This window comes from Rutidosis leptorrhynchoides, chromosome 1, assembly GCF_046630445.1.
Source record: "Rutidosis leptorrhynchoides isolate AG116_Rl617_1_P2 chromosome 1, CSIRO_AGI_Rlap_v1, whole genome shotgun sequence".
NCBI classification, from domain to species: domain Eukaryota; kingdom Viridiplantae; phylum Streptophyta; class Magnoliopsida; order Asterales; family Asteraceae; genus Rutidosis; species Rutidosis leptorrhynchoides.
This window is the reverse complement of record NC_092333.1, coordinates 53,242,728-53,270,464: the sequence shown is the minus strand read 5'-3', so window position 1 is coordinate 53,270,464 and position 27,737 is coordinate 53,242,728. Positions and strand designations below refer to the sequence as shown.

At 32.8% G+C, this 27,737-nt stretch overlaps 2 protein-coding genes across 2 annotated transcripts; one reads left to right on the top strand and one right to left on the bottom strand.

The window, feature by feature from the left end:
- Positions 1–200: 200 nt before the first annotated feature.
- Positions 201–896, top strand: LOC139869577 (secreted RxLR effector protein 161-like). Its single transcript, XM_071857778.1, has one exon. It carries the CDS (start codon positions 201–203, stop codon positions 894–896), a length of 696 nt encoding a protein of 231 aa, XP_071713879.1.
- Positions 897–12,178: 11,282 nt separating this feature from the next.
- On the bottom strand, positions 12,179–26,119 carry LOC139869431 (BTB/POZ domain-containing protein FBL11-like). The gene is made up of 20 exons (XM_071857769.1): positions 26,055–26,119; positions 24,902–25,132; positions 24,764–24,814; positions 23,731–23,848; positions 20,970–21,105; positions 20,752–20,798; positions 20,460–20,548; positions 20,302–20,392; positions 19,543–19,579; positions 19,312–19,427; positions 18,216–18,738; positions 17,222–17,497; positions 16,870–17,015; positions 16,221–16,559; positions 15,829–16,072; positions 15,677–15,732; positions 13,289–13,369; positions 13,057–13,101; positions 12,893–12,961; positions 12,179–12,703 (listed from the first exon to the last, which is right to left on the bottom strand). Exons 1-20 carry the CDS (start codon positions 26,117–26,119, stop codon positions 12,530–12,532), a joined length of 2,934 nt encoding a protein of 977 aa, XP_071713870.1. The 3' UTR covers positions 12,179–12,529.
- Positions 26,120–27,737: the final 1,618 nt, after the last annotated feature.

Genomic DNA, 27,737 nt, shown 5'->3' with positions numbered 1-27,737 from the left:
GGGATATTGGATGTTTTCTTGGCTTGAAAGTCGATAAATTAGAAAACGGGTACTTTATCTCTCAAAGGGGTTATGCAAGAAGTCTCTTGGAACGTTTCAACATGGGGGAGTCAAAGCCAATGACTACTCCAATGGAACCAAACCTCAAAATAATGAAAGATCAAGGAAAAGAGCTCAAGGATGTGAAGTTGTTCCGATAAATGGTTGGGAGTTTGATCTATCTAACCATCACAAGGCCGGAAATTTCTTACTCGGTTGGCATTGTTTCTCAATTTATGCAATGTCTAACTAATGTTCATCTTGATGCAGCAAAAAGGATCCTTCGTTATGTGAAAGGATCAATGGGTCACGGTTTGTGGTACAAGAAGTGTGATGATGTTTTGTTAAATGGTTTCGTGGATGCAGATTGGATGGGAGACGCAAATGATCGCCATTCAACTTCGGGTTACTGTTTTAACATGGGTTCCGCGGTTATTTCATGGTGTAGCAAGAAGCAAGATGTTGTTGCTTTGTCTAGCACGGAAGCAGAATACATAGCTGCAACAATGGCGGCTCAAGAATGTATTTGGTTAAGAAGATTGATTGGTGACATACTTGAAAAAGTAGATTATGTTGTCAAATTGAAATGTGACAACGAAAGTGCAATCAAGCTTGCTTCGAATCCCGTGTTTTATGCCCGTACTAAGCATATAGAAATGAGATATCATTTTATTCGTGAAAAGGTTCTTAGCGGGGAAATCGAGCTAGCAAACATAAGGACAAATGCTCAAGTAGCCGACATCTTTACTAAAGCTCTAATGAAAACCAAGTTCATGGAATTTCGAGAAACGTTGGGGATTATTGATCGAGAGTTTGCACTAAGGGGGAGTGTTAAAATATTAGTGCAATCTAATTAAATGGATTCTATTGTCACAAGATATATTTTGTAGAGATTTTTGCATATCTCTAAGATATCTTGCATTTAATATAGAGATTTTGCATTTCTCTAAGATATCTTGCATTTAATATAGAGATTATAGGATATCTCTTTTATATCTAGCATTTAATGTTTCTTAGGTATAGTTGGTTTGCATTTATTATGCATTTAATATTTCTCTTGAATTTAAAGAGGTAGTATGTAACCTTTGAAACTAAGGAAAACCATTTACAATACACTTCAAGTTTGTACATTCTTTGTTCATATTTTGTTTACTAAACTTCTATTCTAGCAAGTTATTAATTATTTTACACCACTTGTTTCTTCTCACAATCCACCATATTTTATTGATTTCTCTTTTGCTTCCAATCCAAAAGAAACTGGATTATTATTATTATGATTCCAATTCCAATATACAAATCGTCAATTATAATTATATAAATATATATTTGGGTCGAGATTAATTTTGATAGAGAGAAAAACGGTTTTAGGTATCTCTCTCTAAACTCATGTTTTAAATTAACCTTAAATAATATATTGGGTGTGTTTGGATGGTATGTTATACCGAGTAATCAGTTTAAAAATAGTAAAGCTTATGATTTTTAAAAGTTTATAAATTCTTAAGCTTTGTTTGTTAACTAGAATAAAAGTATAGTTTATGAAAAAAATATAACTTAAAAAAAAACTGAAATAATTGTGCCGTTGGTCCCTCCATTTTACTCCAAAAAGCTAACAGCGTCCCTCAAGTTTTTTTTTTGGCTTTCAGCGTCCCTCAATTATCACATTTTTTGATTACGCGTCCCTCCGTTAACTTTCTGTTAAAAAAGTCCTTTAAGTCATGCCATGTGCCTTGCATGTGAGGGTAAATTCGTCTTTTTACTCTCTTCTTCACTAAAATCGAGGGACCACCGGTGCAAAAAATGAGAATCTTATTATTATTATTATTATTATTATTATTATTATTATTATTATTATTATTATTATTATTATTATTATTATTATTATTATTATTATTATTTCTATTATTATTATTATTAGTATTTTTATTATTAATAATAATATTAAGAGTATTTTAATTATTAATATATTTATATTTATTAGTAATATTAAACATAATAAATCAGATATGTACAAATTCTGTTATCTATCCTATCTGTTTACATTATGGAACTACTACTGCAATTCGAAAATTAAACAGAAATTTAAAGAAAACAGGCTCGTACTTCTGTTCTTGAGTTCATTAAATCAAAATCTCGATTTCGTATCAAATTTCAAAATCTAAAAATGTAGAGTTGTTAGGAATCTTTTACTCAAACTATCTGTAAAGTTTCAGCCTTCAATTCTTCAAAATGAGTTCGAATTCGCGAGTCAAAGTTTTAAAATCAAAAAGTCAACTCATTGTTCTTCATGAAATTCGAGTTACTGTTGTTGTTTATGTTAAAATTGAGGATTCACAAAGTTTCTACTTATGATTTACAACACGTTTCATGTTGTAATTATAATGTAAAACAGCCTTAAATCCAAAATCACCAATTGAGTTGTTCATCGTGTTCTTCGAGCTGCTACTGCTACAGTCCGAAAATTTAAATCGATTTGTTTAGAACGAGTTACTGAATATCGGATTTACTGAATCTCAGATCTATTTGATGTTTTTTTTAAACAAGTTCCAGATAGATGTTTTTTTAAATTAGGGTTTGCAATGTTGGGGAAGAACACGAGTTTAATGAAGAAGGAGGTTAAAAAGACGACTTTAACCTCACATGCAAGTCACATGATAGGAGTTAACGGACTTTTTAACGAAAAGTTGACGGAGGGACTCTGTATCTCAAAGTTGTAAAATAGAGGGATGCTGAAAGTCAAAAAAAAAACTTGAGGGACGCTGTTAGCTTTTTGGGGTAAAATGGAGGGACCAACGGCACAATTATTTCAAAAAAACTCCTTCAAACAAACTTAAAAAATAACCTCCAAGCTTGTTAAATTGTATAACTTTCCTTAGTATAATTATTTAATACGAAGTATATACTAAGTTGTCTTCTTTAGTTAATTTATTGTTATAAGCTCCGCTCCATCTATTTTACCAAACACTTATAAAAAGTAATATATTTAAATCTATTTTACCAAACACTTATAAAAAGTAATATATTTAAACTTCAAGCTTAAAAATAAGCTCTATTTACAAGCTCAAGTCATAAGCTCTACATTCAACTACCAACTCCAGCTAGTTTCATCCAAACACATTTATTACACAATTTTCTTTTGATAATATTTATTTATTTATTTATTATTTTTATATTGAAAGATATTTTTTGAAAAAAAATATATATGAAATAACGGTAGATGAATGAAAAACATAAGTGAAAATATTACCTCTCATTGCAAAATGAAGCCTCAACATGTCCAATACTACTCGGCCAATAATAAAATATCTACATAGTTCGCTAATAACATGATAGACAACTAGCACAAGCTCATATTTGCAATTTGCGTTGTTGTTTGCGGATGGTCGGGTTAAAATTTTTGATCAAATCTCGGATAAAAGTTTATGAGATTTTCTAGATTTTTTCGAATAATGTATCAGTTCTTTAAATAAATTTTCTGGAACTATATGATATTCATCAACCAAATATTCATTTTCTTCATTTCTTTCTCATTTCCGACCTCTCAAAACTCAGGGTGTGCTTGGTTAATCTTAAGGAATGGGAATGCTAATGGCAATGGGAATACTAAGACAATGGAATGAATATAACCATTGCATTCTTGTTGCTTGTTTCAAAAGGATATTATGAATTAACACCTACGAGTAATTTTTTCAATAAATAATAATGATGCTTTCGAAAAACATTTTAATACATATTATATCTTCGGTCTACTAGAAAATGTATAACTTATTTTGAGTTTTAACTTTACAAAATTATAAAGCAACACATCCAATAAATTGATTATAAACGTATATAATATATTTAAAATATTTTGTTGTTATGGCCTTTGGTTTTCGATACGATGCCAAAAAGTAACGATAAATGATGTAGATTCTTTTCTTCTGCTAAGAATAAAGCAATCATGACAGTGAAAAAAGATAATATTTATTTGCTTGATATGTGATCATTTCGATACAATTTACAAATAAAGAACAAGTTAATAATTGTTAAATTTGAAAAACGAAAAAAGTGGAACAGACGGTTACATACCATTTAGGAAGTTACGAACTATTATTTTCATTACCCACTTCCCTCAATCCCATTACACTCAATTAATTTGTAGAGGAATGCTTCATTACCCTAAACTCTATAATGATTATTCCCATTATATCTAACCAACCACCTTTAATGATTACCTTTCCCATTCCTCATCCCCTAATACCCCCAACCAAGCACACCCTCATTCAAAGGTAATATTTTATTCTATTTTTTTTTATTTTCGTTTATCTTACGTAATGAGTTCTAATAGAGCTCGAAATTTGTTATGCATTTATGTTAAGGTGTGGATCCTTGCACTAGGGATGAGCATTGGTACATGAATTCCCGAAACCGAACCGCTACCGTACCGAACGCGTACCGTACAGCTAAAATCGGTACGGTAATCGTTACTTATATATTTAAAAATTTTGAATACGGTACTTTCAATACAATACCGGTATTTTTCCGTTTAGTACCCGATACCGCCTCACAAACATATGGAGATATAATAAGGTCCAACTCTCTTAATTTACTTGTTGTATTTATACTTTTTATTTGAATGGCAACTGATATTTTTATTAACAATTATGTACAATCTTGGGTCATTCACTTGTAAGTGCATTGTAACCACATATGATCATTATGTAACCGTTTAGTAAAAATTAAAGATTTAAGATTTTATATGTAAACATAGTAACTTTATGTATAACAAATATGAGATTTTTTTTTTTTTTTTTTTACTTATATAAGACGTGATAAGAGTCATATCACTAAGTGCAGATTTAGACAATAGAACTGACCTTATAAAAGCTAAGCTTTTAATATATTTATAAAATGATGGTGATGAAATCAAAGTATATCACAAGATAAGAAGAGACCCAACCAGAAAAACTACTGTCTAAATGAACTGTTTAAATTGAAAGTTTAAGTATAGGGATTCATGAGAAGCAGATAGGTCTTAAAAACTGAATACTCACCAACATTCTTACCTAATGAATATACCTGATTCAAGCCTTGCTTTTTTGAGATTGATTCGAGTGACGATGAAAATAGATATTCAAATGGTAGGTTTTAGCAATATCACTGAAATCTACCAAAAAATCAAGCATCATGAGGAAAGTCATAATTTCTATTAGGATTTTAACTACTTACAGCAAGAAATCGATCCCGTTTCAGAGCTAAATTACTACATTCTTCATTTCACAAAAGAGCCACTTTGCTAAAACCTTTTGCTACAACACCTTACAACAATGTTAATAATTTCCGAAATAGCCTAAACCTTAAAACATGAAATCTTTATGTTTTCTAATATCCTACCGCAAGCCAAAAACAATTTATTGTTATTCAAGACTCGTTTTTAAGATACGAAAACCTGCCAATACACCTAACATGACATTGTGGACGTGTACAAACCAAGAAATACCCGTTTTGACACTATGTAGTCCAAACGGGCCAAGGGATCAAATTGGACAGTTAAGACTACCATCAATACTATGTTCTAAAAAAAGCATCAATACTACCATCCGATGTAACAATAAGCAGTACAATAAGCAATTAGATTCCAGTTGAAGAATGTAAGAATTTGGTGTTTAATCCAACATTCTTAAGCCTATGACCAACTATGCACGAAAGGATGGTGAATTACATTGTGAAAGAAAATAAAAACCCTACTAATATACCACAACATGTTGGACATCCCTAATGCACTTGGCATCATTAATTGATGATCCAAGAACAGAGAAATACAAAAATACCAACATCTTGACCAATCCACCTTTATTGACTCTCATTATTAGAAAACTGAGTATACAATCCATAGTCATACACATTCAAACAATTAAAACAAAAAACAAACATAGTAATACACATTCAAACAATCAGGAAAAAAATGACCGACTTATATGTTTACAAAAAAAACATAGTCATTCTAAGACCTTTCCTTAAGAAATAGAGGTAGTTTATTATCACAAAAGTATAATCAGAATAATGACCCAACATTTTTTTTTTTAATAATAACAATCGAAGGAAACCTTTTTTGCCAAGTATTATAAACCAAATCGACCCATTTTTCACATACAGTTTAAATCTACCAGGAAATTAAAATGATGTGACTAGTTAGTTATTCATATCTTTTTTTCTTCTAATTTATTTTCAAAGGGTTGAAGATTACAGTCAAATCCGTTTCACAATAATTATACCTCTCCAATGATGCCTGTATCACCTTCCTTGACGCCACGTTTTATCAGTGACTTGTTAACACAGCATGCCTCAAGCACATGCTGAAACCTTCCATCGAAGTCCATGTATCTATTGCAAAAATAAGTAGATGTCAGTATCATTTCAAGCCACATCTACAAACACGTAGTAAAATATATAACTATTAATTTGAACAAAATCTTTACATTTATTGTATGTACAGCCATCAACAATGTGTACCTAAAGCCTCCATTTCCATCATTCAACCATTAATTCACAATAATTTATTTCAAAACGTATATAGACATTGTAATTTGTTATCAAAAAGAAATATACCATAGCTGAACATCTTTCGGTATGCCTAAGAAACTCATGGCCCAAACCAAAACCTCGGTGAGCACCTTCAAGTAAACCCGGAAGATCCGCTACAACAATCGAAGCATCGTAATCAAATGAAACCACACCCAAATTGGGAAGTTATGTTGTAAATGGGTAATTTGCAATGTTTGGCTGAGCAACACTAATAACACTTAAAGAGTGCTTTTTCTACCGCATTTGGAGCACCCACTATTCCAATATCTGCAACCAATTTAAGCTCTAATTCAAACCACCTGGTAACAAACATCAGTCACAATCAATTTTGATCTGAAATCATACACAACAAAGTTCATATTATTACATAAGTTAAGCAGAACTCACATTTCAGGACCTTCTTCTCCATTATCGGCAATCCTAGGCACCTTATTAGTTCCCGATTTAAACGAAGCGTTCCCCCTACCACCAGGCAACAACATAGCCCGATCACCGACATACAACAACTCCAACAACACATCACCAGGAACACCATCTCTTCCGGCAGCCCTAACCGCCGTCACAGGCCATGACTCTCTATACCTGCTCTAAAATGAATACTATTCCTGAACCAAGCAAAGTTGCATCGTGTCATCAAAAACAAATAAATTACAGAAAACCAAACAATTAAACATGTTACATATGGGAAACAATTAAACATCATTTTATGGACTCGGGATCTTTGAACCTGACCCAACCCCGACCTGACACGACCCAATTGCCAGGTTCAGACAATATTCAACATAACTTCAATGATATTATAATCAATATCCTGACATAATTACGGCCCGTATAGACAATATTCAACATAACTTCAATTCCTTCTATAATCAATATCCTGAAGCTTACATATCACATTCTCTACATGATTAAAACTCAAGGGTGGTGATAATTATTGGATTTCATACAATCATATTCACCTCCATAGCTACCAGCCACCATTACAATTAACCAACCCAAATTTAATATTTTCTGACCTTGATAAGGGGTTATGAGACAATAATTTAATATTTAATTGTTTTATTCTTGTCAGTTTGATGTATGGTTTTTTCTTCAACTTCATGTACCTCAGGTGCTTCCATCCCAATAGTTAATGGTTGTAGCTTTCATCTGTAATGAAAAGGTTAAAAATTTAGTAATACGGAGTAATAACTAATCTCAAGCCTGTTAGATCGTGTTTTACCTAGTTTCGTCTGCAGGCAGTGTTTCACAATACCAAATGACCACTTTAACCAAATATTGGCAATCCACATCTGTCACGAAACAGGAAACATGAAGCAGTCGATAAATCTTTGAAAGTAGTATAAAGCGGGTAGAAAATTTTGCATACATGTTTTATAAATCCGTCACATCTTCTGAAGAAAATCATATGTTGTATATCACAGTAGAAAAAAGTAGATTACATATTAAGATCGTAACCAAGAAATAATCAGATTGTATATCATAGATTGAACACATAAAGGTATGACATAAGCCTAAAAATAGTTAAACATATAAACACTTCAACAGTTGACTTTTACAAATATTGAGTCTACTTGCATACCTTTGTTATGTAAAGAGATGTTACTTGATCAACTGCTAAGTATTGACCATAATTGTTCATGCTCTTTCAGATAGCCTCATACTTTGACTTCAGCACATTTTTATGGTAAATGGTTCAAATCAATCTGTTTTGCAAAAAACATAAATAATCAGTTCAGTTTCAACCAAAAAAAGGTTCAAATCGCCATTCATGTTAACTGACTTTAAATAGTCACACTACCATTCATCCAAAAAGACTTCATAATATGCAAACTATAATGAATTGACTTAAAGACTTCATAAATGGTCAAACTACTATTTATTCAACTATGTTTTACAAACTACAATGAATTTTTTGTTTGATAAAGTGAGTTTTAAAAACTGCAATGAATTTCCATAAAATTTTCTGTTTGACTTCATAAATAGTCAAACTACCACCAAACACAATGAATTAAAGAGTTAAAGAATTCATCCAACTGAATTGACTTGAGTACTTTTCTGTTTGACCAATACTAACAACAAACACAATTAATTTGTTGACTTTTCTGTTTGACAAATACCAACACTTCAGACTATATGAATTTGTTGACTTTTTCTGTTTGACCAATACTTGCACTTGAAAACATGATTAAATAACCATCCTTAGAAATCTTAATACATTGACTTTTCTTTTGACCAATACTAACAACAAACACGATTACTGAAAGAACATTCACTTGATGCATAGTACAACAATATGAAGAGTTCAAAACATATAAAGTAGCACTAAGATCCATAATAGACACGAAACCTGAGTGCACAAATGTTTTATGTGTTATCGTCACCCCTCAGCACGCGTCCTTTCTTTGTTGTATTAAACACCCAGCCATGTTTATGCTCCTAGAATAATTCATATCTTACTCACCACCCATATTACTTTAAGAATTATATAAACTAAAAAAGACTAATAAAGAGTTAAAAAAAAAAAAAAAAATCAAAGACAACAACATGTATATTGTTGTACAACAAAATCTATATTACAGTTCTTGAGCCCACTTCGAATTGAGTTATATCACAAACTAATAGACATTGATCCAGTGTATTGTCAAAAAAACAATGACAATAATAAAAAAAAAGAATAATCTGATCATTATTAAGGTTGATAAGTTAGATAGAAATAGAAGCAGGTTAAGAACGAAAGAACTAAACCTTTGAAACCATATCATGACGATAGGAAATATAGGTGTGACGGTGTTTACAAATGTAACATATCCCTTTCATAAACAACGATCTGTTTCATCGATCTGTTTTGAAATTTGAACCTAAAAAACTGAATTGATAAATGTCTGTGAATTCAAACCCTGAATTGATAAAACGACGAACAAATCATGTACCTTTATAATCTACGATCGAGAAGAAAATTGTATTCAGGTATTTCAGCAGATGCTCGCTTCCACCGGATTCTTCCATCGCCTCCTTCAATCATGTACCTTTATAATCGGGTTATGTGTTTTTAAAACCGCTACAGGACACGTGGAAGAAGCAGAACATGTTATAAAAACTTTAGGTTACTCACACCTGTGCCAAAAAAATCGTTTAGAGAAGATTAAAAATGAGATGTAAATGTAACCTTTCCGAGTGCATTTTAAATCCGTCATCATCAACACATCAGGAACAAACAATATCAGATAAAGACCTTGAAATCGAGGAAAACCATAAGAATAAAGTTACCTTAAGCCAGGGGGACTGTTAAATCTCGCGAATAGCTTTAGTTCATACTATAAAGAATCATTAGCAGCGATCAAAACAACTGGAAAAAAAAAAAAAAAAAATTGAAGTTCAGTGGCAGAATTAAAAGAGTATACAATTAAAGTGTTTCATATTCACTCATTTACACTAGAGGTCTCAGGTTCGAGCCTCATCACCTACAAAGTATATTATTTGAAAGAAATTCCTTGAAGGTGGCACAAAGGAAAGGTTTTACCGACCCGCTCTGGGACTAAGGTCCGGTCCGCCTGCCCCGTATGGGATGGTTTAAGGGTCGGATCCCCTGAGTGTGGTTTGGGTTTCCTGCCCGAACATGTGTGTGTGCGCAAATGATGACTAGGCTTCGGTCCGGACTGATGCAAGCTTGCCGTTCAAAAAAAATAATAATAATAATAATGTAAGCAGTTAACGATAGCAGCACCAGGCCAATTAATAAAAAACACACCAAGAAATTGAAGATGGAAGAAAGTAAAAGATGGAGAAATCGAAGGTGAAAGAAACTAGCGAAGAATTTGGGGATTTGATTGAGCAAACGATGGAAGAGAAAGTTTGCGTCTTGAAATGGCGTTTGAAACGGATTTAGGCACTATTATCCTCATAACCTTCCACATCAGCGCCACATCAACACTAATATCCTATAACTAACTCATAATCAAGGTCGAAGAAATCGGAACTCGAGGAGTTCTCGGCGGGACCATTTCTAGGAGTTCTCGGAGAACTCAGGAAGAACTCAGGGAGTTCTCAGTGGTTGACTTTCGTTGAATTTTGGGATAATTTTTATGATACCCGAGATTGAACGAGATTTGACGGTTTGACCGAGATTTGACCGATTTTTGGCCGAGAAACTCAATTTATTGGTCGTTGACCGATTAAACAGGCCGTTGACCAATTTTAAGCCGATTTCAAAACGAGAACTCGGCAGCAACTCTAAAACGATTTCTCGGCGAGAACTCGGCCGATTTTTACGATTTTTGCAACCTTGCTCATAATTAAACAATACTCCTCTTAATATACAACGTACAAGCAATAAAGCATCAAGTTCAACAATAAAAAGTAACTGAACCCACAATTCCTATAACTAAACTTAAAACTTCCGTTAAATTGATGGTGGATGCGGGTTACTAAAGCGGGTAACTACCTCTTGCCTATGGTTAGTTACGGGTAATGACGGGTAATGAACGGGTAATGAACTATAGGGAGTGGTCTTAGGGTTAATTGATTTCAAATTTTGGCCGCATGGGATTCCATGTCATCAGCCTTTAATTTTATGAACCAATTAAAAATGAACATGTAGGAAGCGTTTAATGAGGAGCCGACACCTAGAACTCACTTCCTTGATTTATAAGTGTGTATAGAATAGATAGATAGATAGATTAAAGGTATTCATATGCTATTTTCTTTTGGTTGGGTTAAACTGATATAGGTATGTAATATGTTACTATATACTAAGTTGCCCATAGTGCATATTTTAAACCAAAATTTTTGAGTGCATATATGATTGTATTTATTAAATAAAATATGTTGATAATTATTTGTGTTATTTACAGTTGTTTAAGCGTTATAACTTATGATTATATTGTTTATATTATTGTACGTTGTTCAGACATTATCAAATCGAACTAGTAATATATAACCGGTAATATATAATTGGTGAAAATCGAATCCGGAAAGAATCCAAACTCGAATCGGGATAAATAACCAAAAAAACTGAACCGGTTCAGAAACGAAAAAACCGTCCGCGAAAACAACCAAAAAAATCGACTCCGAAAAACCGGAACCGAAAAAAACGTGCTTTTTTAAACCATTTTATTTTGTTTAACCGGAACCGGGTTTTGTGCACCCCTAATTGAAAGTAATATGATTAGTGTATATATTACGGCAAATACCAATATGGTGGTGCAGGTGGTATTATTGGACAACGGCAAACCCTCTCAACTAGACGAAGGGATGACAAAAAAACTCGTACCCGATGGAGAAACCCGAAACTCGGTATTTTTGGGCCGGGTAAATTGGTCTAGGGCTGGTATGGGAATGGTTTTAAACTTTTCTACGGGTCTGGATCAGGGTATCGCTTTAGACACAATCCCGATTACCCGACTCGTATACTCGAAAAACACCCGATTTCATATACCCCCAGCCCGCATACCCAAAAAAAAGACTCGAATACCCGTGAAAAAACTTGTTTACCTGAAAGTTCGTAAGTAAATGGGGACCCGAATACCCATGAGGAAACACATTTACCCGCTAGTTAGTAACTAAATGGCGATCCGGCCGGTTCGGGTCCGGGTTTTGGACCCGTTATTTGTAATCCTCTTTAGCATAAAGTTTCTATTTTTAGCATTTTGTTACATGTTATAGCACATAAATATACACAGAATCCAATTCGTAACGATACAAATAAAAGACACAAACACCTTTAAACATGAACCTATCAGGTTCTCACCAAATAATACAGATATAGAACAGAAGAAGAGCATTACAAGATATGTCAACGGCCAGGAATAATGGATCAATGAACTGAGAATAAAGACGCAGTTGATAGAGCACTCTTCTAGCTGGGTTTCCACGTAATATTGGCGAGGCAGGCTTGAATTATCTTACATTTTTTCTCTGAAAATGCATGCTAGATTCTTTCCCTCACTAGAGTTTTGGTCAGGTGTTTGCTATCCCAAACAAGAACCAAAGTTTCCTTGTGTGCCGACCTGGAACCCCCAACATGTTGCAGATTGAAAGTGCATCTCCGAGGAGTTTTACATCTTGAGATTTTCACATAGCTTAAAAACTGCCTATCTTCAAACTGAAAACCAACAAGTCAACAACAGATCTCATATTATTCCTATTAGAACCTAGAAGGAAATAATAATTATTAGCCATATGATAAAACTCATATGTTATTCTATCTTCAACACGAGCACACACTGTTCAGTACTTCAGGTACGTTAGGTTGAAACGTATATATAAATTTTTTTAAAGTTTAGTGTCTTACCACTGGATTGTCAAAATCTCGATCCTCTGAATCACATATGTCGAGGGTGATTTTTCGAAGCATTGGCAACTGTATTTAACATAACCACACGTAAAATATCCATACTATAATATAATATAGCATAGAAAAAGATGATGGTGATAAATAGGGGGCCCCACATATACCTTTGTGACAGCATCCCTTATAAAGCATTTCTGAATCCCAGAACCCTGCAATTAAAATTATAAAAGTTATAGTTAGCGGAAGGTCCTATAAATAGATATTTGCGACGGAATTGTAATGATTTCCAAATTCGTTAATAATTAATATATAAGGCTACAATTATTATTATTATTTGATATTTGATATTGTTGTTGCTATATACATATATAATTATATATAGTGCAGAAGGCTCACATTGTGGCGCAACAAGACATCTTCAAGAGCACGACAATCAAAAAGAGGCGCAACGCCGTCGCTGGTGATTTCTCCACACTCCTAGAAAAGTATTAAGATCTTTATCGTTTCTACTATTTGCAGAAATAAATCAACAATTTTTATGAAACTAATTTGTTTATATATATATATATATATATATATATATATATATATATATATATATATATATATATATATATATATATATATATATATATATATATATATATATATATAGGGGCAGGATCAATGGGGAAGTAACCAATCGGGGGAAGCGGGGGGAAGCAAAATTTTTTTTTTTTTTTTTCGTTTTTTTGGAATTTTTTTTTTCCGGCATCAAGATCACACGAAAATATGAACATTTAGAAGAGACACTTCGTGATGAATGTCATTATTTAGGCGGAAAAACGATCGACAAAAATAACATTCAAGATAATATTGTTCGTGAAGAATATGAACGTTTTTTTTCCATGTTTTGTGAAGTAAAATTTAGCCCGATTTAGAGTTTAGGGTTTAGGGTTTGGTGTTTTGGGTTTATTCCATAAACCCAAAACACCAAACCCTAAACCCTAAACCCTAAACCCTAAACTCTAAACCGTTCGTGTTAAAAACTCAATCTAAATCCTAAATCTAAACCCTAAACCCTAAATTTCTAAACCCTAATATCTAAACCCTATAAACCCTAATATCTAAACCCTATAAACCCTAATATCTAAACCACAATAGCTAAAACCTCAACATACGCTCGAAAAACACGATAATTGTTATATATTACTTCTTCGAGCGTTTTCCCGCCAAAATAAAAACATTTATCACAAAGTGTCTCTACTAAATGTTCATATTTTCATCTCATCTATAATGTTCGTGAACAAAGTTTTTTCAAAAAAAAAAAAAAAAAAAAAAGTTTTTGCCTCCCCCGCTTTCCCCCGATTGGTTACTTCCCTCTTGATCCTACCCCTATATATATATATATATATATATATATATATATATACAACAATAACAACAATAACAAAACCCAATACCACTTGAGTGGTGTATGGGGGAGGTGAGATGTAGACAATCCTTCCCCTACCCGAGAATAAAAACAGGTCATTTCACCACCCAGAAAAGTAGAGAAAGTCATCACTGTCTTTATTCGACGGATAAAGAGATTGCTTCCGAGTGGACCTCCGGCCAAAAAGTAGGAAATTTGTTTTTTTTTTAAATAAAAACTAAGAAAGAAAAAAAAAAAAAAATAGTAAGGATAAAAATAAAAATAAAAAAGAAAATACAAATAAAAATAAAAATAAAAAGAAAATAAAAATAAAATAAAATTAAGACGCCATGAAAATGGTAGAATCAGATTTTCATGGGTTTAAAAGTCTGCCTGAAAATCAATTTAGGCTCTAAGCGGCAGTCAAGACGCCACTTAATCGACGTTTGGTGTTGCCTCAATAAATAGAGCCAAGGGGCCTTGAAAACAGAAACACGAAAGGCATGCCAGGTGGGCGTTGTTGCGCAAGCAAGGGGCCAACCACCGGTAACACACCAGACACCACTCATGCATCATTACGGTAGACATCCCTGAAGACACACAACTAGAAGAATACCAATCAAGCTCAGGAGCAAAGAAAGATCGTCCTCAGCCATAATGACCCCAGGGTGCACCGAACGATACGCACACACGCGCCCCCCCCCCCCCACACACACACACACACACACAAAAAAAAAAAAAAAAAAAAAAAAAAAACCGTAAACCTATATACATGCCAACAAACATCCGTACATAAACAAAGCTACAAACCTACAAGAAACCAAACCTACATACATACACCAACAAAACAAACAAAAACAAGCATACATACATAGTCGAAACAAACATATATACCTACAAAAACAACCTAACATACATGCATAGGCAAGACATACATACGTAGACATAAAAGCCTACACTACCAAACCTATATACATACATCCATAAATACGTACATACCATGCATGCATACATACATACAAACAAACCTACATACATACGCCAAATACCAAACCTACTCGTCAACTAGTAATAGTAGTAATAATAAACCTACATAATAATAATATAATAATAATACTAATAATAATAATAATAGTAGTAAGTAATAGTTAATAGTTTTATAATTAATAATACAAATAATAGTAGTGGTTGGCCAGGCTTAATCTCTATCCATCTAGAGGTTTGCAACTACTAGCACTTTCTTTGTAAATTCTGTACCAAAATAATATATATATATATATATATATATATATATATATATATATATATATATATATATATATATATATATATATATATATATATATTATTTTGGTACAGAATTTACAAAGAAAGTGCTAGTAGTTGCAAACCTCTAGATGGATAGAGATTAAGCCTGGCCAACCACTTGAAATGACCTTCAATGATTCTACATGTACAAAAGGGAAAACATGACGATTTATTAATACGCTTAACATGTTATATAAAAAAAAACAAAAACAAAAAAAACATGACGAATACAAACCTGAATTCAGAAGTCTGCATCCCACCAATGAGAGCTCAGTTAAGTTGTCACAATTCTGACAAAGGGTAATTAAATCATCATTGTTCATCCATGGTGATACTCTTTCGAGTCTCAATTTCCTCAAATTTGGCATACTGACTTTGAATATCAATGAAGACGTCTCACCAAGACAATGACACAACACAAATGATTTCAGGTGTCTTAAGGATTCCAGCAAATTTACTATGAGATCATCAGATATCACCTGCCAAATTCAAAACATAACTATAAATGTGCTTATACATAGTCTATGTTATCTATGCACAATAAATAAACGTGTGGATATATGTATAGAGAATATTACAAAAACAACAACTTCTTTCAATCATTAAAAGATACTACTTCATGTATACCTGAAAATACAGAACTATCGACTCCAATAAAGGACAAATTGAAGGTAGCAATTTCAGCCCATCATAGCCTAAAAATCCACCTAAGCCAACATCTATTGATTTAAGCAATGAAACGGAAGGCTTCAAATCTTCTAAAGACGAGTATGAAAATCCCCACCCAACACTAATTTCTTCCAATCTGCAGCAGGATTTTCCAAGGTCAAAGTAAAAGTTTTTGTCCAAAAAAAGTTCCCCTTCAGTTTTACTTTCATGCAGATGCAAATTGTTACACCCTCGTGCTTTTAAACATTTCAAACCAGAATTTCTGGCAATAACATGAGCCACAGCAGCAGTAGAAACCTGAAATCAGTACAACAAACAATGTATATTTATTGGTAACAAAAACACAAAATGATAATTTGTAACATCTTATAGAGGAGTTAATAGAAATTCACATTTTTCATTTGATGACACATAATCCAAAAGATAAACTAAACATACGGAAAAATTTTGTGCTATCAACCTATAGTAACTTTGGAAAGGAGGTAAGGTTAGTTTACATAACTTGTACAATTTAAAAGCATAAATTAATTAAGCCCACAAAATAAACCTAAACCTACTACCTAAAAAAATATAGCTTTCCTTAATAATTAACAATATATATACATACCTTGGTATTGGAAACATCAAGATCCTCTAATGAAGAACCAGAGAAATTTAAAAGGCAGTTATCAACCACTTCAGTTTCCCTCAAACAAAGATTCTTCAATTTGTACGTTTGAGACATAAGCTTGGAAAAAGAAGTCATGTTGATGCCTACTTAAACAGGAAAATAACTTTTTATCTGAACTCAGAATGTATGAAAGATATCATAAAATTTATTTAAGATATATATATATACTAAGCACGTGCTAACAAGTGAATAGACGGCCAATATATACATATCGATTATATCAATTCGTATTCACTTAATAATTAGATTAGATTAGCAATTATAACAAGATAAGCGATGACTAACGGACCTTTGCAGCCGCCGATATACAGCATTTGAAGATTAGAACCTCGGGGACCGTTCTTTCCATTCGGTTCGGAAGAAGTATGATCACAACCAGCATTTGAAGAACAAAGAGCCAGAATTGATTCTTGTCCAAAAAAAGTGTCACATGCCACAATCGAGTTCAGCTTCAAACATTTGCATATAAGATAAGATATACCAGTATCACTAATGGAAATGCACCCTCTAATGCTTAGATACGTTAAGGAACGACATATATCAGATATACTTCGGAGAGCATAATCTGCCACAAAATAACACGAACAAAATATATAACCAAATAATGACAAATGCAACAAATGAAAAAGCAGATTTAACAAATCCGAGTTAAACTTCATTTATAGACCCTTAAATGAATAGACACGGGAAGAACCGAATAGTGACAGATGCAACAAACGCAAAAGCAAACAGATTTTATTAATCTGAGTTAAATTTTACGTACAGGCCCTTAAAAGAATAGACATAAGAAGAACATTACTAGAGGTGGCAAATTTCAACCTAGTTACTTCTGAATGGGGTCTATTTGGGTAACTTCTGATCCCAAACAGGTCAAAGAATCCTATAATAATTTTTCTAATAGATAGAAATGTGATGAGTCAAAGGCACCAAACAGTTCAGTATGGGCAAAGTAATAAAACCTCATGAATTACTTTAGTAATTTAGATGAACAGTGTAATAAACAATAAACAAACTATAACCATATTAAAAAGAGTTCTCTGGTGATACCGCCCTACCCCAATTTTTTCGAAACTTTATAAGAATGCCCATTTTGACCCCCTTCCCTACCTGCTTGACACCCATATTGCCTATCTCTTATTCATCATTGTAGTTATACAAACTTTGCTCAGCATAAGTATATACAATTAATTAACATGCACTTTTTTATAAATAAATAACCATGAAACTTTCTATAAAATGAATTCTCAATTTGTTCGCTAGTAACGATAGAAATAGGGTTGTACCACTGATATCATTCCGCCCATCGAGTGTTAGCTTTGAAATATTGGATGGAAATGAATTAGACATAGAAGACCACGAAACAGGTAACGGTGGACCACTGGGGTCCACAGACCCAAATGAGGATACTACTGAAACTCGAGTTGGTATTATTGGAGTGATATCCACAGCCAAGTTAATATCACAAAGTAAAGGACAACTCTTCACCAACTGCAACAATTTTGTTGTTCTGAAATTCAAATGATTAGTTGCCTTAAATGTTCTTAAAGATGGAAACAACTTGCTGAACCACTCGATAGCAACTTCGAGATGTAGCATGGGACAATTTGAAATATCTATCTCATTCACTGCTTCAAATGTTGACATCTGGCACATTTCCCATGCATTTTTAACAGCAATATGGTCATGATTGATAACTAGTTGCTCAATTCTTTTTCTCAACAGTGGTTCGATGCCAGGAGAATATGTAAGTGCGGACAGGTGAAGAGTCGTCGGTTTTATCTGCGGACAACCCGAGAGATCCAATTTCTGAAAACAAGAGAATGTTTACATTAGGCAATAATTAGGAACACACAAATATATATATATATATATATATATATATATATATATATATATATATATATATATATATATATATATATATATATATATATATATATATAAATATATATATATAATGGAGTAGAATTGCAACCAATAATGTTACCACTAAAGTAAAGCATATCATCCCTTTTTCTAAATAGTGAAACAGCTGCAACATTGTATTGTGACGACTTTGATGGTAATTTGATTTCTATATATTTCCCCGATGTCAGAACCATAAACTTATAATAGTTGATCATCGGGTTGGGTGTGGGGTGTTTGACTGAGACTTTTACAAGTCTTTGCACATTATTAGACAGTTGTTTTACTGAATGTTACATTTCCCACCGTTTTCATATAGCATGCACAAATTTATGAAGGTTGAAGATTGATATATATTATTAGCATATATCAGGTCATTTCAACAAATTAACAATTTGTGGATGAATGATGATGATATATTTTATAACCACATGAACTACTAAAAACACAAAACAAAGCCCTAGCCAATCACACCTGAGAGAACTCTGTCAAACGAATTTTTAAATTAAGCAAGTCACAATCTTCAAATACATCCTCACGATATGTAAAAGGTTGCTTCAGCAGGGATAAGGACTGATAAACGTTTTTTCCTACAAAATGTATTGAATTCGATCAATCTTGCAAACAGATCTACAGTTGACTATTCCCATAAGCGTTGACCAAAATAAGATAATAGGTAAACAACATGGGAAGTTTTGAACATACCAACAGTAAACCACAGTGGCAGAAGACTAATACGGATCTGAAACCACAGAAAAGGTGGGTGCATCAAGAAACATATAATAGTGCCCCGAATTAATGAATTATATCACTGGTTGATGTTAGTCAACATATACAGGTTCACTTTCAAAACTATATGCTATCATTCATCATACAGAAGTGATCAATAACGTTACTTTACAAAATTAGATTGAGTGTCTACCAACCATTAGTTCCTTTAGTAGGCAACATGATTTTGCCATGTGACAATGATAGAATAGGCCGTCACTTTAGAAGGTTTCTAGGTTAACATAATAAGATACGTGTTAAAAACTTCTGATTATGGTTTCTCCGACCAAAGCATGTGATAACAATTAGACAACAGGACTATTTACTGAAATGAAAAGATGTGTTACATGTGAACACGTATTAGAAACAATACGTTTTTAACGATCATGTAAAAAGGTAACCGCAAAAGGAAACTCTAAATTATAAATGAAACAAGAAATAAAGAAGAAAAGGGAACTCAAAGACAATGGTTATAAATTATAATTCATAAAAGATGCACATTGTCAACAAATATGTTAAAATGTAGAGAGCAGAAGACTATTTTGAGCTCATGAAAGCAAATTGATAGCCTGGGATCAAATGCTGTATACAAAACTGGTCAGATAATCAACTAGCAGAACAGAACCAATAAGCAAGAGTGAAACAATAATAAACACCATACGTGTTTCTAAAATTTATTAAGCTGTTACTATGTACCTGCTTTAGAAGGTTGATACATGTATCTTCATCATACCGTTGTTTGTTAGCAGCAATCCAAGCCAGAAGCGAAGCACAAAGATGTCTTTCGCTGAAAATATCAGTAACGTAAGTGTATATACTTTGAAACAGTAAGATCATTGCAAATATAAACCAACCTATCAACAGTCAAATGGGGATGCTTTACAGTAGAAAGCAACAAATCAAGTGGGACATCACCAAAAGAGCTTTGAGATATGGTCCACATCTGCACAAACAAGCCTTCTTCAATCAATCAATATAAGTAGTTCAAGATGATTGATTAAATGAGGCTTTACTTTTTAAACTAGGCGAACAAACCAGCCCTATTGTCTGAGTTGTTAACATCACTAAATTAAATTAATCTCAAAGAATATCATTTAAGAAGAAAATTGTTGAATTATATTGAGTCAAGTCAAGTAATATACGTACAAAGTTCTTTGCAAGGTAACTTGTACATAGTTCATGAAGATAGTTCACTGCAATGCATAATACTTCAGCTTATCATTTCTATCGAAGTATCAATATCAATTGGATACTGGAATCTAGCCATCCAGGTAGTCTAAGTTCTTAAAGATACAGAGTTGCTTTTTTATACTTGCATGTGCATAATGTACTAGAAGAAACCTGCTTCTTAGCAGTAGACTCACCATTTTCAGACCCGAATTCCCAGATATTGACAAGATCGTTAAGTTGTATCAAAGGAACTTTGTTATCTGATATCGTCTTAATCAGCCACATCTTACAATCAGAGAGAATCGTATCCATGCCAAAATAAAGTGCACCCTGCCCAAAAAAAAAAAAAAAAACACTATCATACCCTATACAAACTGTGTAACATGTTAAATATATTTTTGGGAATCTATGGATATGTTATATAGAACGGTCCATTACATTCAGTATTCAGCCAAAGGATTGCCAACCCAAGCCCATGAATGAAGACTCGTATAAATTAGTGTGTTGTTTATACGTGTGAGGGTATTATAAATATTGTAGGTTAGGGTGAGAGGAGGATCATGATTTTAGTGTGTGTTTTGTGAATCGGCTGTAAAGCTAGGGCAGAAAGATTGCCGATGATTGTGCATCTTCTCTTATTGTTATCTTCTATATTTGAATAAAAGTTCCATATCCATTCTACAAGTTATTAATCATTGTTCTTAACACATGTTATATTACCAAATGAACACATGTTATATTTACAAGATCAACAAAAGAGTGAAAAATAAAACACACACACCACGAGCGATGAATACAACCAAAGCAAGCTCATACCCCCAAGAACGCAACATTTACAAATAATTCAAATCAAGTAAGGTTAATTAGAAAATAAAACAAAACAAAAATAATAGCTAAAGAAAAATAAGCTAAACAAGTATGGTTAATTATATGCACTGTTCTTCAACATATCGACAAAACAATCAGCAAAAAGAAAAGCAAAAGAAAAATCGCACACATACAATAATAATAATAAAAATAAAATAAAGTTGATATTTTTTTAGACGGTGGTTCAGTATGCAGGGCCAATTAGCTGATAACTCTTACTTCCTTCAACTACTATTAACATTTGTTTCTTTGGCACCAAACTTGACTGCATTTTCCTTTGCTTCGATCCACAATATAATTGAATTTTGTATAATAAATTAAATTGAATAATATTGAATTTCTTAAATTGAATTCAATTCAAAAAATTCAATTTAATTCAAAAAATTCAATTCAATTATGGACCGGAAGAAAAGGAAAAAGTGATCAAGTTTGGTGCTAAAGAAACAAATGTCAAATGGTAGCTGAAGGAACTAAAGAGTTATCTGCTTATTGGTCTTGCATACTGAACAATTGTCTCAAGGAAAACATAAGGTTTATTTTATTATCATTATTACTATTATATTATTGTGTGTACGTAATTTTTCTTTTGTTTTCTTTTGCAAATTGTTGTCAATATGTTGATAACCCTTTCGTAAGTGCATATAATTAACCATACTTGTTTAGCTATTATTATTGTTAATTTTCTTTAGCTGTTATTTTTTATTTATTTATTTTCTAATTAACCATTATTGTTTTCAATTATTTGTAATTGATGTGAAATAAGGAATATGAGCTTGGTTTGGTTGTATTCATCGCTCGTGGTGTGTGTTTTATTTTTCACTCTTGATCGTTTTGTAAATATAACATGTTATTTTTTGTTGTGGCGAATTGTTGGTTATTACATCAGTTGAATTGGGAAAAGGATGTTGAGCGTTTCATTTTATGGCTATCAAATATCGAGTTATGTTCTTCTGATGCCACCCATCTCCTCTGTTACTGCAACAACTTTCGGCTAGTCAATCTCTAATCGTATGCTTATCTACATCATTCATTACTCAATGTGACTAAAACTTACTAGTTTTTTTAATGAATGAAAATAAAACGTTTAGTTCTTCATCTAAAAGCCAAAAAAAACATTACTATTGGATTGTTAGAGTAACAGAAGCGGCAACTGCCGGCAACTGCAAAGTGACTGGAGAATGCAATTACTTATTCGAAAAAAAAACTAGCAGCTAATTAATTTTTCTTAGTTCGAGATTCCAACAGCAATCATCTTCTCAATATATTTAAGAATTCCATGAAGGAAATCTTCTGATTTTCGTATGGAAGAGTAAGGTGAGGAACAACCTCGTGGTGGGTTATTTCCTTGATTTTGAAGTCCAGTAACAATCATCATCTCTATTAATTTTGGGAGTTCACTAAGAAGTTTCTTTATGGAAAGAACGGTGGTGGTCATCTCCTTCATTTGAGAAGATAGCTGCTTTATTTTTACATCATGAACATCAATTTGTTCTTGGAAATGGGTGGTGATGAAGGTTTGATCGGAATCCACCATTGTTGGAGAGGATAGGGTAAGTGACAATAGAACCATTGATATGGATGAGATATGTAATTGATTATGTAGTAGTGAGAAGAACAGTGATTAAAAACTTGTATAGTGGAAATGGAACTTTTAATCAATTGATTCAAATGTAGAAGATAACAATAAGAGAAGATGCACGATCATATGCAATCTTACTGCCCAAGCTTTACAGCCGACTCACAAAAAACACACTAAAATCATATCTGACTCCTCTCAAAACCGAGAGTATTTATAATACCCTCACCCGTGTAAACAACAGACTAATTCATATAAGTCTTCATTCAAAGGTCTTGGTTTGGCAATCCTTGGGCTGAGTATAAGATAATTGCAAGTAAGCCAACACCGCTAGAAATAATATTTTACTTTGTTCCGCTAGTGCTACGAGTTTTAATATCAATGTCTAACACTCCAATTAAGGGGAAGACAAAAAGGGGATGATGTAAGCATAAAGTATGATAAGGTAAAAAGAAAAGCAACTATAAAGGCAGAAAATATCTTAGTTGCCTGGAAAATAATCACATTCATACCTCAAATATAGAAAGAAAATTTTCCGAGGTGACCTCCACCGGAGAACCAAATATCAAAGCCAAGAGACTCAAAAATGTTGACTGATTCCACCGAACTAAGACTTCAACATCTGGATCACTGATAACAAATACAAAATGTAACCGAACTATATAAAAATGACTCATACTTAAATAAAATGACACATGCTGATATGCAACCGAACCATATAAAAGGCTAAGTAAACATGTCTTACGATAACCATGAGTAGGGTGGCAAAACAATGCTGGCTACATTCTACTATAAAGAGTTACCTTTTGACATTATTATAGCATATATAACTCTTTGAAGATCAAATTTGTCACAAATAGAGTGAGTAGGTTATTAACATGCAGCAAGAATATATCTTAGCCAGCAACGACTAGACTATAACATACTCCTTAGATCCTATCAAATACTTAGTACTCCCTCCGTCCCATAATAAGTGTCCTATTTGACTTTTTAAAGTCTTACTTTCAAAATTTTGACTTCAAATATTTTTATTTGTGTTATGTAGTATTTGATGAAACTTATATGAATGGATTCGGTTTTAAAATGTGTTTTCAAGGATATAAGTATCATCAAATATTATATAACACAAACAAAAATATTGAAAGTCAAAATTGTAGAAGTAAGACCTTGAAAAGTCAAACAGGACACTTATTATTGGACGGAAGTTGCAACGATTACTTTCGGGTGTACTAGCATATAACTATTACTTTTCTTTTTAACTGTATTAAAAAAATAAATTGATCTGAATAATCATGTCATAATTTTTGTGTAAATATAATGACTATGACTATTACTTTATATTCTCTTGATATACATGTTAAATGCAAAATCACCACTATGGCAAAGCAATTACAAGAAGACTGTTGTCTATTATTTGTGTGTACACACTACTGATGCATATTGCGTAGCACTTAAACAGTTTACTGGACTACTAATTAAAGCACAAATATATGTATGTATAAATATAAACCCTAGGCTAAATAAGAGTATAAGATGGTGAATGACCTGAAATTGCCTGAAAGGAGTCCATGGAAATAGGATGACTGTTCAATTAGCCTGTAAAAAGGCAAACAAATAAACAAGAAAACATAAGGTGATCACTTCACCATATTGTATGAGAAGTAAACAAACAAACGAACTTGCCTGTTTTTATGAGTTTTAATTTTAATACTTCTGTGTTGGAGGATTGAAGATAAGTCCCAATTGTGAACATTTGATGTTGATATGATGATAATATCATCAGATTGATGAGGGTTAGGGTTAGGGTTAGGGTTAGGGTTAGGGTCGTGATTATTTACGCAATTGATAATCATAAACACATCGTCGTTGCCGTGAGGTACAGCCATGGACTGCCGTTGATTACTAGTGGATAGACTGATTATAAAATAAAATAAAATAAAATAAAATAAAATAAAAGGGTGGGTGTTTTGTTCAGGTAGTTTGTGTTATGACTTATGAGTGGAGTGACTGTGTGATTTAGATTAGACTATCGTGAGTTCTTTCGACTTCCTATATTTCATTCTTGATTGATTGATTGATTTGCCTTTTACAATCCATTCCAAATAACAAGTCAATTTAACATATTTTGACCACTGTTCATGTATATAGTCATGAAATTGAAATCCCGGTTCTTGATCATTCTTAATTAATGGATTGTGTTATCATTTCTTCACATCATTCTATCAGCGCGAGTTTATAATCATTTGGTTACATTCTTTTATTGAACAACCAACTTTCAAAATTCATTTGATAAACAACTTAACCCCAGAAGTAAATTTATGTTGAATAAAGGTGGTGTGTATCCGTTCTTGAATGTCAAATGGGTTTAGGAGGAGGGACCCGAGTCCTCCGTTGAATGAGTAATAAATGAAAAAAAAAAAATGTACAATTCACGTGTTTTCGTAATTGTTTTCGACCTTTCTCTACTCACCCTAAAAGTGTGATTCAACCATAAACATAAGACTTTTACATCAAAATGCATAACCATTCTCACCCTAAAAGTGTGATTCAACCATAAACATAAGACTTTTACATCAAAATGCATAACCATTAGGCCTCGTTGAGACCACTCGTAATGGTGAGTGGCATTTTTTACTCGTGTTTCTTGTTTTTTGCACTTTTTAGTGACTAGAACATGTTTTTTTTTAGGTGGAGTAGTGGTGGTGTTGGTTTTTGGTGTTGATTTTGATGTTCGTTAGGAGTATCGTGATGATGTGTTAAAATATAATTGAGTAAGTATTAAAAAGAGATAAAAATAATATATTTAAAATAATAAAAACAAAGAAACGGCCGTTACTTGTTGCGTCTCATTCCAACAAACGACTCAGAAACGCGTGAAAGAAACGCACCGATACGTGACATTGTGGCGTTTCTTTGCTGCCACGTCTGCGTTGCTTGGCGTTTCTTTGAACCACTACAAATGGTCTGATAATGTAAGGATATTAGGACCCAAAACAACGCAAGTGATTCAACAAGATCACTCACCGATAGTAATTCTACAAGATTACTAACCCACTTAATGAACGAAAGATTATAAATGCAAGAAATGTAAATCGACACAAGAGATAACGTGGTTATATGCAATCGTTGTGATTGCTTTAGTCCACGGACCAACTAGAGAATGTATTTACTGAATATTTGTGGTGTGTTTACAATGAGTTACAAGAGGGTCTATTTATAGAATGATTTAAGGAGTAAGCTAAAAACAATTCCTTGAATCTTCATGTGAGTTTCCTGACAGCTTCATGGAGGCTACATGTGAGTTTCCTGACAGCTTCGTGGAAGCTACATGTGAATTTCCTCACAACTTCGTGGAAGCTACATGTGAGTTTTCTAACAACTTCGTGGAAGATACATGTGAGTTTCCTAACAACTTCGTGGAAGTTTCGTGTGAGTTTCCTGGAATCTTCCCTCTAATTGTTTAAAGTTCTCCATATCTCCAACAATCTTCCACTTGTAGACTTTGAACAAACCCAACCTTCGTCAACCCAAAATATCAACGATCTAACCAAGAACGTTAAACCACCATTATACCGCCAAACTCCATTTGGGACACACACACTCAACACATACTTCGGATGAGCAGACTTTCGATACAAGGTCTTCAACACTTGTGATGACCCGGAAATTTCTGACCAAATTTAAACTTAATCTTTGTATGATTAACATTTTCGACACGATAAGCAAAGTCTGTAAAACTGAATCTCAAAATTTTTGAACTACTTTTATATATTTAAATACCTTTCGGTTGTTTTCGACGATTCGCGAACAATTATATGTAAATAGATACATATATACTATAACTTGAAAAGGTAACAATGTATTAATTATTTGATACCGTACATTAAACTTATTGGTTTAAATATCTATTTGAATATATATGATAAGTTGAAATATTTATTATTAAAATTTATTTATAAATAACTTCCAATGTGTATTTAAAAACTGATTTATATATATTAAAAAGATATATACATATATATAATTTCAAGTTATTTAGTAAACGATAGTAACATTTCAAATTGCTACAGTACCCAAAATGCTACAGTGTTTTTGAAAATCACTATTTGCTACAGTGAAATTGACTTTGCTACAGTGAATTGCTACAGTAAAAATTGACTTTGCTACAGTAACTTTGCTACAGTGGTATATTTTATGGATGATTTAAGACTATATTTTGACAAAGGTACGATTCACGAAACGTAAAGTACAAGTTTTCTCAGCGTACGAAAGGGCGTTCGAAAAACCGGAACCGGGACATAAGTCGAGTGACAACGTACGACTTATCGGAACAAAAATTACAAGTCAACTATGCACGTGAATTTAATATAATATATAATTAATTAATTTAAATTATATATATTATATTTATATTTATTTTATATTATGTCGACAAGCTAGGAGCCAAAACAATGTGAGCTGTCCCTGGTCCTCATGCGAGTCGCATGGCCAGAAGGCCATTTCCATGCGAGTCGCATGA

What these genes read in the sequence shown, in the direction of transcription:
- LOC139869577 (XM_071857778.1), top strand. Translation starts at nt 201, where the DNA reads ATGGTTGGGAGTTTGATCTATCTAACCATCACAAGGCCGGAAATTTCT.
- LOC139869431 (XM_071857769.1), bottom strand. Translation starts at nt 26,119, where the DNA reads ATGTCACGTATCGGTGCGTTTCTTTCACGCGTTTCTGAGTCGTTTGTT. An exon ending in CGATAGTTCTGTATTTTCAG is followed by an intron (nt 16,073 to 16,220) that starts GTATACATGAAG and finishes TGAATTTGGCAG; the next exon opens with GTGATATCTGATGATCTCAT. An exon ending in ATGTCTTGTTGCGCCACAAT is followed by an intron (nt 13,102 to 13,288) that starts GTGAGCCTTCTG and finishes TTTTAATTGCAG; the next exon opens with GGTTCTGGGATTCAGAAATG.